The sequence below is a fragment of the Lonchura striata genome, chromosome 2 (genome assembly GCF_050655825.1).
Source record: "Lonchura striata isolate lonStrDom1 chromosome 2, ASM5065582v1, whole genome shotgun sequence".
In the NCBI taxonomy this organism is placed as follows: Eukaryota; Metazoa; Chordata; class Aves; order Passeriformes; family Estrildidae; genus Lonchura; species Lonchura striata.
The window spans coordinates 47,810,058-47,823,075 of NC_140704.1; the positions used below are offsets into that span (position 1 = coordinate 47,810,058).

The 13,018-nt window shown below is 39.1% G+C and overlaps 1 protein-coding gene across 5 annotated transcripts; it reads left to right on the plus strand.

The window, feature by feature from the left end:
* The first annotated feature begins 421 nt into the window (after positions 1 to 421).
* Positions 422 to 12,421, plus strand: GPR141 (G protein-coupled receptor 141). 5 transcript variants are annotated; one of them, XM_085569800.1, is made up of 3 exons: positions 422 to 718; positions 4,915 to 4,985; positions 9,990 to 12,421. In XM_085569800.1, exons 2-3 carry the CDS (start codon positions 4,941 to 4,943, stop codon positions 10,935 to 10,937), a joined length of 993 nt encoding a protein of 330 aa, XP_085425926.1. In that variant the 5' UTR covers positions 422 to 718; positions 4,915 to 4,940; the 3' UTR covers positions 10,938 to 12,421. The 5 variants fall into 5 exon arrangements, with proteins under 5 accessions (XP_085425926.1, XP_085425922.1, XP_085425933.1 ...); XM_085569796.1 differs by having other exon boundaries at positions 422 to 4,985; XM_085569807.1 differs by having other exon boundaries at positions 425 to 5,213.
* Positions 12,422 to 13,018: the final 597 nt, after the last annotated feature.

The window sequence follows — 13,018 nt, forward strand, 5'->3', positions numbered from 1 at the left end:
CTGTTTGATAAAGCAACAGAAGCATTTCAGGAGTACCAGAACATTTTCAGCTTTTCAGGATGCCCAGCTTCAGGGTTGCTACAGATGTTTTATCACTGTATCCTGAGGAAAGTCCCTTCGAGGGCTGTCAGATCTCCTCTGAGGTATTATCTGAGCAACTGAGATAATCCTGTTGAGAGGCTGAGTAGCCTTCATACCACAGGAGACAGATACTTATGTCTATATATATATATCACAATCACATACTCACATGTGTTATATTAATTTTCATTACAATTATTTCTCTTTCTTTCACCTATAGCCACTTATGGGAAAATGCATTCTGCAATGACTGAAAATGTTTATCATGTGTTGAACAGAACAAAACATATCTTCATCAATGAACTTGATGAGTGAGATGATAACAACTGATGATAACAACTGGTCCAATCCTGTCTGTCAGCTGTTTGTGGTTGATGAGCATTGGGTGGCACTGCAGGAAGCAGACAGAGCTGGGTTGCAGTAGTAGTTCCTCAACAGTGCTTCTTTGCAAAGTCCAGGAGTCACATGGAGTGAGGAGAGTGTCTTGCTATGCTGTGGAGAGTGGCTGGGTAAGTGCTGCAAAGGTCCTCAGCAGAGGTGCTGAGGTACTGGAGACAGACCAGGAGGAAGGAAACAGTATTAAACTCAAGTGAGAAGGCTGCAAATCTGGATGGAGCTTAACGATTCCTGGTGGGAGGTAAGATTACAGCAGAGCTGGAGGGAAACATGACAGGGGAGAAGTTAAAAGTTCTTTGTGTTCTTAGTCCACTGCAGCAGTTGTGAATGTCATATTTTATGAAATCACTGGAAGTAAAATTGCAGTTAACAGTGTATTTGGGGAATATTATTGCAGAAGGGGCTGCTGGTCTCCTTTTACAGTAACATCCACACTTTCATAATCCTCTCTGAAATGTATTTAAAGAAAAATAGAAAGTGTTATTAGTTTTGCCAATTATTCTTTGAGCAAAAAGTAAGAAGGAAATTTCCATAATGATTACACTGGTTCCTCATTGGCTCCGATACTTTTCCTTATGAGTAAATTTTTCAGAACCAGCTCAGATGCTGATCATCTCAAGTTACCCTCATAAAACGTTATCAGATCTGCCTTCACTTTGGCACTTTTAGACACCACCCCTGATGCTCTCAGGCACTCATACAGCTCAGCAATGAAATGAAACCTCATCGTGGGCTGCAGAAGCAAGAGCCCAGCCAGCAGGTCAAGGACTACAGCTGGCAAGTGAAGAATGTGATTATTCTGCTCCATTTACTACCTGTTAGGCCACACCTGGGATGTGGTGTCCAGATTCCATCTTCCTTGCCCAAGACAGACACTGAAAAATTCAGAGTAGCATAATTTCCCCTGCTGAAAATATTCAAAGCTCAGTTTGATGGGACCCTGGATACCTCAGTCTATAGCCCTGCTTTCAACAGGAGGTTTGACAGTAAAATTTCTCGAGGTGACTGCCAACCTGGATGTTTTTAAGATTCAACAGTCACAATCCACACAGACTGGGATATGCCTGTTTCTTTCTGCAAAGTCATGCAGAGGTACCAAAACTGGCTCTGGTGGAGCTAATTGAAGTGCTGAAGCCTCTAAGCCTAGAAAACAGGGATAAATTTGATGAGGGAGTGTCACTCCAACACAAAATTATCACCAACTACCTATTTAAAGCTAGCTTAGATATTTCTACACAGCATTGTGTTCTGAATGGCACACATACCTCAGGCTCACCTGGCAACACGCATATATTCTATATCCAATGCTGTACAGAAAGACTTCATGAATTCTACCATTTTACCCCTAAAAAAACATGTGGATGCTGCTTCTGAATCTGAAACGAAAAAAGTCCAGGGAAAAAATACTTCAGAAAAAGTATAATATAGTGCTAGAACCTCTCACCAATTTAATGAACTTCTTCCTAGCTCTAAGACCTGGACAGAAATTTGAGGAAGATTTATTGATAAGCTATACTTCAACATGGTGCAATTTTGGCGTTTATGTAGGAGGAAAAGGTAGTGAGATAGACTGAAAGGGAAACAGATTTTCTCCGTGCCATTTTTCCTCAGGTACATATAAGTAAATTTGAGTAATAATTCCCAGGTATAATAACTTGCAAAGTAGGTATTGTTTCAGTTTAAAAACTAGGAGGAGGCCACCAGATGCATTTCCACTCTTTAGAGGAGCTTAAATTTATGGCTCTGCTATGCAAAGGTGTGTGAAACAAGGAATTTCAAGTGACATTTACTCCCTGTACTTTTCCAAAATGTTCTTTCAGATGTGTCACAGGCAGTATTTCTCACTCACAGGACACCTTGCACTGCCTGGGTGACAGCCACAAATCACAACTGATCCAGAACCCAGAGAGAGAGACACTTTAAGAAACTTATTATCTATAAAATGTTTTTGGCTGATACTGATGCTGAACGGTTTTCCCTTTATAGGTAATTAATATCTTTCTATTCAGGTGCTTGAAATAGTTAAGCACAGTAGAAATATGAGTCAAAAATAGGCTTTTATTGGTAACAGCTATAAGTTACTCACTCTAATTACACACTGCCTTTCCGTTCTTCATATTAGCAGCTGATCTTTTACTTTATAATAAAATCAAACAACCTATCACAATTGCAACTTAATAACTGATCAGTCAGTCTTACTACTCACCCCAGACCCACAGCTGGCACTAGGAGGGACTCTGAGCTGATCAAAAAGCAGGCTTTCTTTAAGGGCTACAAATTATTATTAATGATGTCCTCCCTGATTCTGTGTAATCCACACTAGTTCAGTGTTGTCAGGACTATCACTCAAGCTTTAGCCACAACTAAGAGCCAGGTTACCCACAGTCAATTTAAGGTGTCCAGGTGGATCTTATTTTTTGCTTTCTGCAACTTAAATAAGCAAAAAAGAATATTTTTCTAGAAGAGCCAACCACTGTGCTTGCATAGATCCTGCCACCCTGTGTAGTCCACTTCTGAATTAGCACTCAAAAACCTTGAGTCCTGACAAAATAAATGTAGACAAACAAACCTGTGTTGCCATGGATATTCTGTGTACAACTTTAAGTTTGGAACAGTTGAAAAATCACTAGCAGCCTGTATTCTGCCTGAGCATAAAGGGCATGGCTCTCTTTCCTCAAGGACTTTTCACAATCCAGAGTAGAGATACCTTGATGCTAATCAGTCTCAAGACAAGCAGTCCTTGAAAGCTGGCCTGGACTCTCATCAACTCTCAACAACTTTGGCCCTTGAAATTGTTGCTGCAATGCAAACCCAAATTAGGTGATGGTTGAATCTACATGGTACAACAGTACTATGAAAACACACTATCATACGTCTAGATTTTCAGAGTATTGCTAAAATTACCAGCAATTACTCAAAACTCATAAAATACATGCATTTCGAGTATCAGTGTTCAAAACTGGTGATGCTATAAAATAATCACATTCTGCCACCAGTTTAGTACATTACAGCTGAAAATATAAACATACAAGTCTGGAATCCATTATACATGCTGTTGGTAAATCCTGGGCAAAATTGCACCAATTTAGCAGGGGAAATTAGTTGTAATGATGTATATTAAGCATTTTATAACTATCTAGATCTTGATGCTAACTACAAATTAGAGACTGGCAACGAGGGTGTCTGTCCCAAATAATATTCTGGCATTTCACTACTTGGTTTAATCCTGGATTAAAGGATTGAATATTTGCCAACTACAAACATGTGGAAAGAATTCAACCTGAAAATCTCTTTTTTTGTTTTGACTGCTTGAGGAAACAACATTGTTACTTATCAACAAAATTATATAACTTCTATGTTACGTAATTATTATATTGCATCAAAAAGATATATCAATATATAGCATTAAAACATTGCTTATGTTTTAACTTATGCTTAACTATGTGTAAATTATGTATCAAAAATATTGCATAATTTAAATACACATAGAGAAGCTACCTGAAGGTTTTAAAAATACCTTAGCTTTCTTTCCACTGGGATGTATTCACTCCAAAACAAGACCTAGAAGAAGCCAAGATAAAATTACTAATTTGGGAAGGCAAAAATCTTGATTCAAGGATATTTTAGCTTTAGTTCTGCCTTTGCCATGGAGTTTTTAGCTTTTTATCCGTATGCTTTTCAACATATCTTTGAGACCAGCTTATTTTAATATAATTGAAATGGTTCTTTAGCTGTCAACCACTGTTAAAATTGCAAAATACAAAAAGACAATTGCCATCACATGCCAGTCTGTTGTGTAGATCAGGACTTCCCTTGTGATTTTTCAACCAAATGTGAGGCAACCGGATGCAGTAGTTTAAAACGTTCATGTGTGAGGTTACATTTAAAAGTTACATGTCTATACTGTTGCTTTCAGAACAAGTACACTCAAATATAGCCATGTGTTCTGACAGAAATGTGTTAAGCCAGCAGGAGGGCAAAACTGACCTTGCACTGACTCAGTCCCACAGTAGGACATGTTTTACCACACATACACCTCACAGCAACCATCATTGCTTGATGAGCCTTTGACACTGGTATGGCTAATCACTTTTTAAATTAAACCAAATTTCCTAGTTTCCCTCTGCTGGCACTGTGCAGCTGGAGTGATGGCACCATGTCCTGAGATCCAGACACTGAGCTAAAATCTTGGCAGAAAGCAGAGCTGAGAAATAGTGCTGGGCTGTAGAGCAAGCTTTGTTTCATGCCGTACACTTAGGTGTCTCTGACCACATCCAAGCCCACACTTAGATCTAGATCATATTTTGCTCTTGTCCTGACCTGTTTTCTCAAAACACACCTTCAAATCATCCCCTTCACTCTGGGGAACAGCCCTTCCATGCATGTGTCTTTATGAACTGTGAGGCTCACTTCTGTGTGTATGATTTATCATTTTAGGCAGTAGTATAAAGCCCTGTTCAGAAATGGGAGGCTTTGAAGACCTCAAATTGCTAAGAAGTAGCTGCAAGGTAAGGGATGCTGTGATGCAACTAAAAATCTTCCCAAGGTTGTATGCCATGGGCAGCCCTACCCTCACATAGCACAGCCTCAAGGTTAAAGTTTTGTCATAAGCTCAAAGAAGGAAGCAAGGCAATGACTCTTTAAAGTACCAGGCCTTTTGCTTTTTGCTCTTAGAGCTTACATAGAATGAAGATCCAAGTAAACAACTCTTGAAGTGTGGAGAGAAACTCTAATCTGTAAGTATACATAGAATGAAAAATAACCCCTTGGTTTGCAGTTTTTAAAAGAATGCTAGCAAGTTTGGTGGGGGAAAGCATTCAGTGGTCTGTTTTATTTTGAACCAATTTTCTGCACAAATGTTTACTCATTGTGTTTGGTAATTTCCTAGTAAGGGACAGCATTGCTTCATTCTTTTCCATATTGCTACCCTGTAGTTTTACACTGTCTTCTAAAACTGGGAGGCAGTGCATTTTGTTTTCATCCATCTCTTGAGTGTGTGTGTTTGATATCACCCAGTCTCTGTAAGGACAAGAAGGGTTTGTTCTCTCTGTTAAGATACAGCTAAGGAGGTAAATAATCCTTTTTAGGAACACTTCATGGTTTCCATTTTTTTTGTATAAAAATAGTGACAATCTCAAATGAAAGAGGACTAACTTAACATGTTTTTCCATCCCATTTGTTCTTCAATGGACTGAATTGAAACCACAAAATATTGGTATAATGTTGACAAGCCTGCAAGACACGAGCTACAAAATGAGTTAGGGGAATCATGAAAGGTTGTTTGAAAAAAGTCAATGTCTAAATGTAAAAATGTGCTGATATTTAATGTTATTTTAGTTTTATGGTTTTCCATTTAGCTTCAGGTCTGTGTGGTTATTTTGAAATTAAAGAAATTCTGCAATTATTCTAGTGGCATAGCCTATGTTACAATAACACAGCATGGAATTAGAAAAAATTGAAATGCAATTAAAACGCCCTCAACAGAAAACATCTTTGAGACTAATGGGGATTCTGTGAAACAGATGCAGATTTTAAACAGACTTTTGTTAAAAATAATTTCTATTTTTCACTTCCTCCAACCTAGTCTAGTTCAGTGCAGGAATGTCAGTTCTGACAAACACTCATTTTTCAATTTATTAAACCTGTCGAAAATAGAAATCTTTCATATGAGTTGAACTTTTTTCTCCTCCAAATTCAAATGAAACTTCTCAGTTGGGTGCATGCAGACAGAAAATGCTTCTTCTGCAGAGCCCAACTGTCAGAACACATGAAAATCTGTGTGAAGCCTGCCAGTCTCTCAGCAGACGTGTACGGGGGGATAAATCTTGCAAACACTTGTTATACAGAGTAGAGCTCACTGTTCGACAGGGATTGTAAGAGTGTCATCATTTCTGACAAATGAGTGTTTTTTTTTAATAAGTTGATATAATGTTGATGTAACATAATGGTGACTCATGGACTTGGTTGGGAAAATAGCATGGAATGAAGGAGCAAGCCAGTGACAGGCTGATCTGGATTGCTAAATCAGACACAAAGTAGAATGAGCATTTTACCCCTGCCAAATGCAAAGTTGTTCATCTAAGAGCCAAGTACAAGTGTAATGGCAGTTCACTGAGGAGTCACAGGTGTGGCTGGGATCCAGGGAGAATAAGCCTCTTCTGTCTCATATCCGGTATCCACAGGGGAAGGCAAAATTTGACAAAACGTATTTAAATCTGAAGACAGAGACAGAAGTACATAAAATGCCTGGAAGCTGAGGTTGTACAAATTCTGTCCAGAAGTATGGTTAATCTTTTCTTCTTTCTTACATTTTTTTCTTTTTTAAATAGCAAGATTGATAACAGTAAGATAAAAGAGAAACAAGTTCCTGAAGATTGAAATGAATATTTCTTACCTGGAAAATTTTGACAGAGATTAAATTGTTTTCATAAATCACACAAAAATTTGGGATGAAAGAGGCCTTCAAGATCATCTAGTTCCAACAGCCCTGCTATGGGAAGGGACATGCTCCACTCGAGGAGGTTGCTCAAATCCCCATCCAACTTGGCTTTGAACACAGACAGGGACTGAGCACTATGACTTTTTCTGTCCTGAAGAGAACAGTCCAGGGAAATCTTACAGAATTTTCTGCAAAGATAGTCACATAAAATGAGTGTGATGGCATTATCCACACTGACAACTGACAAATCATGAATGCACAAGAATCTGTTTGCTGATCATATTTCTGAAAGAAACTAGCCTCTGGCCTGTTGGCAACCTACCTCCTTCTTTAGACTAAAGCAACTATTTTTGCAATTGTCCCCCAGCCCTTGGCACCAGCAGCTGCTGTGGCACCCAAATGAAGTGGTGCCCACTATTGCCTTGTGGCTCAAGGTTCATGTCCAGAAGTTCAGCCAAGTCATGGGAGGTTTAACACAGAGGAAGATCAAACCTGGCTCCAAGACTTGAGCAATATCACTGAACTGGCAGTTACTAAAGGAGGTGGAAAAGCACAGAAACAAGATCAGCTGTGTCATGTGAGGTCCACATTAATTCTTTTTCCATGGACCTCCTGCTAAATTCTGGCAAAAGGACTTGTAAGTTGTATTTCAGGTCAGTAGGTTATAGCTTTGTGAATGTCAGTATGATAGGAAACCTCACTTCGCCAGAAAGCAGCATTTCCTCTGTGAAACATGCCCTGTGTTATATTACACTCTGTATTCATCACGCAATGATATTTCAGTGGGGTGCCTGTGCTACTGGGGAGCTGATAATCTCCTATCACAGCTGCTAGTAGTTTGTTTTGGTTTTTTTTGAAGATTAATGAAAATTACATCTCCTGCAGATTTATGTTGAGATTTAACAAAGACTGTAGAATTCTCCAGAAACCTTCATTTCATGGACTCAATTGCCTATTTGCAGACAGAAATAGGTCTCTTGTCCCCTGCACTGGAATGTCTGAGTAAAATACCAGTTATCTGACTTCTGCCTATCTGTTCTTACTGCCTTCAGTTCAGGTTTCACTGCTGGTCTCTGAAGGGGGACAACAAGAAGTCCTTCCTCTCCAAGTGCAGCCTTGCTGCTGGGTCTGCTCACACCAAGCCACATTTCCAGTGTGCTGCCTTTCCCTCTGTGACACTTTAAAAAGTTTTAAACTTGAAATATGCATTTAAAATCAAAACAGTGTGATAACACCTCCTTTTAGAGACATCTTTTCAAACTGAAGTTTAACAATTTGGAGAAACTGATGAAGAGCTCTTGCTAATCCCTTCTGACTTGAACGGTTGTGAGGATGAAGTACTCAGAAATGAGAACAGAAGTGGAAGGAACTTGCACCACTTCTGATGCAAGAGCCGCAATGTGCCAATCTGCAGTGACTTTAATAAAAATCTCCTTCACTGCAACCCATTGTAATTTTCTTAATTGTCCACATAACTCTGAAATGCAAGATGAAACACAAAAGGTCAGTAATGCGAGCAATCATTGCATCAGTTTGAGATATGGCACTTATATTTGTACTGATTATAATAAGATATCTGGAGTCTTAGATGCATTGGGATAGCTAGAGAATAACTTTTCAATGTAGGAAGAGATCTTTATTACTGTGAGGGTAAGTGCTTAGAAATATTGCTAAGAAAGAACACAAAACACCTGAGGTGCATAAGAGATATTCATTCCCCACTATGAGCAAAAACAGTTTATAAAACTGTTACAGGCATTTTCTCTTTTCCATAAAATGAGTGGACTGGTAAAAAACTTTTTAATCTCCCAACTTTTGGCAGTTCATGCTACCAAAAAAAAAGAAAATAAAGCTGAAGCATCACTCATACAAGGAGATTGAGGAACTGCTTTCTGAGGTGAAAAGCATTTGAATATTAAATAAAAAATCGTGAAAACTCAAGACAGAACTCCTTCTTGTGTTGTGAGATTCACTGGTAAAATGGATGACTTACCAGAGTCAGTTTTAAATCACAGTTCAGGCAGCAGTAGCAGTATAACTGTGATAATACAGAGTCCAAGACCATTCAGTTTTCCCTGCTTCTTTTCTGTAACTGTAATGTGAACATCCCCTGAACATTTTTACAGATAAAAATATGCTTCAGGGTAACACCCTACCTGAACTCTTCTCCTCCTATATGACCTTCTAGTACTTAAAATCCAACAGGAGCTGCATTTAGATTTATAAGAATTATTTCTATTCTCTCTTTTAGACTGCAATATATTAAAAATTTATAGCATACTTTTCAAACTTACTGTTAACTTGCATCTAGGTTCTGCTTGGGTCAGACAGCATGATTTACACTCACCCAGGATGTCCTTTCCTCATGTTTTTTAGCAGCCCATTTCGTAACACCCAGTTACTATATGTAAGATTTGAAATGGCCCTGAGAATCAGGACAGTGCTGCCCACGCTTCTTGGCCTGGCTGGATCTAAGCAGGATTTCCATGAAGTCTGGGTATCCATGGTGTTTAATCCGTTGCTGAGAGAAACTGTCCATGGAGAAGAAGTTGACTGTAATGTGTTCAAAACTCAGCTCTCAGTAACAAACAGAATTTGTATCTTAGATAGAACAACATATGGTTGTTATCTGGCCCTGGGAAGGGCAGTTTTGTGTTGCAAATAAATAAATGGATGAATGAGTAGCAGAATTAAAACAATATCTCTGATCTTCACTGTAAAAGCATGAAGATGCTCAGAAGACAGGAGAAAAAATAACACAGCACAAAATCATCAAAATGATGTAGTTTCTCTAAGGATCATTTCTCCCCATATATTGCTGATTCATGCCTGTTTTTAGGACTATAGCTGGAAATGTCATAAGGACTAAAGAAGTTCTCTGCCCAGCCTTCTCATCCATTTTCCCTTAGGCTGGAGGATTTTGGATAAAATACAGGTTACAGCTACTGATGTCATCTGTGAGATTTCGGAATTATTCCTTTGACAAGAGCCAGGTGGGAAGTCTTCCTGGCTTTTTAGGTAGGCCATCTCATTCCTACCTTATCTTAGTCTTTTCATATTCTTTCATTTCCAGAATATGTACCAGGAAGATTTCGGGAACATGACTGAAGGGACCAGGAACAGCAGTGACTCCTCTTCCACCTTCATTCACACCAGCACCATGAGTGCCATTCTGGTCACTGTCTACTCGGTTGCCTTTGCTGGAGGTGGAATTGGGTCCATCGCCATGTCCTTTGTGCTTCTCAAGATGAACACTCTGTCTGTGACCACGACTGCCATCATTAACCTGGTCGTTGTGCACAGCCTCCTCCTCTTCACGGTGCCCTTCCGCCTCCACTATTATGTCAAAAAGAAGTGGGTATTTGATATGCCATTTTGCAAAATGGTGAGTGCCATGGTGCACATCCACATGTACCTGACCTTCATATTTTATGTGATCACGCTGGTGATCCGGTGGCTCATCTTCTTTCAGTGGAGGGACAAGGTGGAGTTTTACAGGAAGCTGCATGCCATTGGGGCGAGCGCTGCCGTGTGGGTCTTCGTCATGGTCTTTGTGGTGCCGCTCTTCTACTTCGAGTATGGACGCTCAGGCTTGTACAATAATACAACATGCTTCAAGTTCCACAAAGAACTACAGCACAAGAGCGTGAAAGCCCTGAACTACACCGTAATTGTAGCTGTTGCCCTCATTTCTTGTGTCCTCTTGAGCTTGCAGATTTTTATCCTGGTAAAAGTGGTGAGAAAATTTTCCACCTCTCTCTGTTCACACCAAGAATTCTGGGCCCAGGTGAAAAACTTGATTTTCATCTGGATCATCATAATTTGGTTCCTTCCCTATCACCTGTTCAGGGCCTACTACATACAGTATGTGAGTGATTTTGACCAGTTAGAAAGCTACAATGAGGTTTTTTTGAGCCTGACTGCCCTGAGCTGTCTGGACCTGCTGTCATTCGTGCTGAGTGGAAGCCGCTTCTTCAAGCAAAATGTGGGGATGCTCCACAGAAGGTTGCCTTGCTGCTAGCATCAGCCTCCTGCGCATCCTGCAGGTCCTGCAGCGTGTGGAGGGCCTGGGATAGAACAGTGATACATTGATGGACAGACACAGCAAACTCACTCTTCAGCAAGTTGAGGGTGTGCTCTGGAAATGGTGCAACACACTCGCACAGGGCTTTGCACATCAGCTTCCTGGAGTGATAGAACAAACTGCCTCCAGGGTCTCAGCTAGTAAACAGGAAGGTGACCTCAGCGATTTCCTCATGGTGCTACCCAGTGGTCTGTGGATGGACCTGGAGAAAAGGGAAGAAAGTTCATGGGGTCTCTGTCTTACTGTTTTTACATCAAAAGTTGTGAAGTCAAAGGCACTAGGGGGAGACTTGATAACTGCAATGCAGAAACACAAATAAGGAAGCTAGTTTATATGGACTAAGGTATAGATTTTTGAAATGTAAAGATCTATATAATTTTCCCATACATTTCATATTTATTTCCCATAAGCTCTCATAAAATATCAGGGAAGATATTGTTCTTCCTGAGCAGGTCTGTTTCTTTACTGTTAAGTGTAACTTTCTAAGTGAATTGAACTATTAAACCACCTATTTAAAAAACTAAATCAGTGATAGATAGTTATTTCTTAAAATATTTTCTCAAAATCACTTTTTGAGATGGTATCACTGCAGCAGAAAAAAAATTTTATCTTTCTCACATTATGAATATATGTCTAAAAAAATTATACACTATTACTGAAATGGACATTGTAAGTTCAAACAAAAGCCTGTATTATCATTCACAAAATTTTTCAGTTAAAAGTAATATTTTACATTCAGGACAAAATTTTAGATCATTCAGACAGAATTTGTCTTCTCTTCAAAAGACAAATATCTTAGGTATCCAGGGTAGCAATGGCTTTTTGTAAATCTTACGTTGATTTTGTGCATTTATGAAGTATATAAGTAGTTACTCACAGTATCTTTAGCTTGGAAGCAATTCTATAAATTTTGTACCCTGTACGGATGGAAGGAATGAAAATATTGCTGCTTGGATTGGAGGGATGGAAAAAGCTAATAGACCTAGTGTAGCTAAAAAGCATATTTTATCTCAGTGAGGCATTGCCAGTTGCTGTGCCTGAAGACAGAAATAAATTCCACTAAAAAAGATTAAAATTTTGGTAAAATGTTTCTATGAAAGACATTCAACTTTTATAGCTCAGCTGCTTTATACCTATCCCTAAAAAAGAATATAAATCTCAACTCCTCTAATGTGTGACATCATTGGCTAATATATCTTTATTTTTCTTGCCATCTGCATAAGGTCACATTTTTTAATCTAGAATTAGTGGGATAATAACTTAATAATTTAACTAATTAGAGGTGATCCATTTCCATAAGAGTCTCTCCTCATGATGCTGTTGAAATCCACCTTTCCACCCTTGTGAATATTTCCATTCCTTTCTGCTTCACCTTCAACACCTCTTGCACATCAGACAGCAATAAAATAACAATTGGTTGATCTTGTTGTACCAGTGCAATCTCATTGCTGCGTTCATTGCTTTTGGTCCTACCAAGATTGTTACTTTATGGGATCCCATCTCTTCTGTAGTCTTCCTACCTTGTCTTCCTTCCTTCTTGCTTCAAGGTCCTTTATATATATCAGATGCTTGATCATAAAAAGGTATTTTCAGGTCAAAGTATGAGTCATGCTATACAACACCAAAAGGTGGAAATCACTGAAGTTCATAACACAAGTGAGGTGTTGGGAAGCTGTCATGGCTCACCTTTTGCAAACAGCCTGGACCACATCTGTAAAGAAAGAAATGTGAGACCTTGCAGTGTGTGTGTATCTGAGAAAAATCTGACCAAGAAGTCTTTGGTCCCCAAAGGATCACAGTAAAAAGGATGACAGCTACCAGCCAGATTCAACAGTAGTTGGGGAACTACTTTCAAAACATGGAGAGAATCAACTTGGATGTGTAGCTCACTATTAGTTAACTGTGTGTCATTAAGAAAGCAATAAACTGCTATGATCCAGATTTGGTTTAAAGCTACACAAATAAATCATATTCTCCTTGTGGTGGGAGAGGATAGAAATTGGCATAACGTTGTTTTC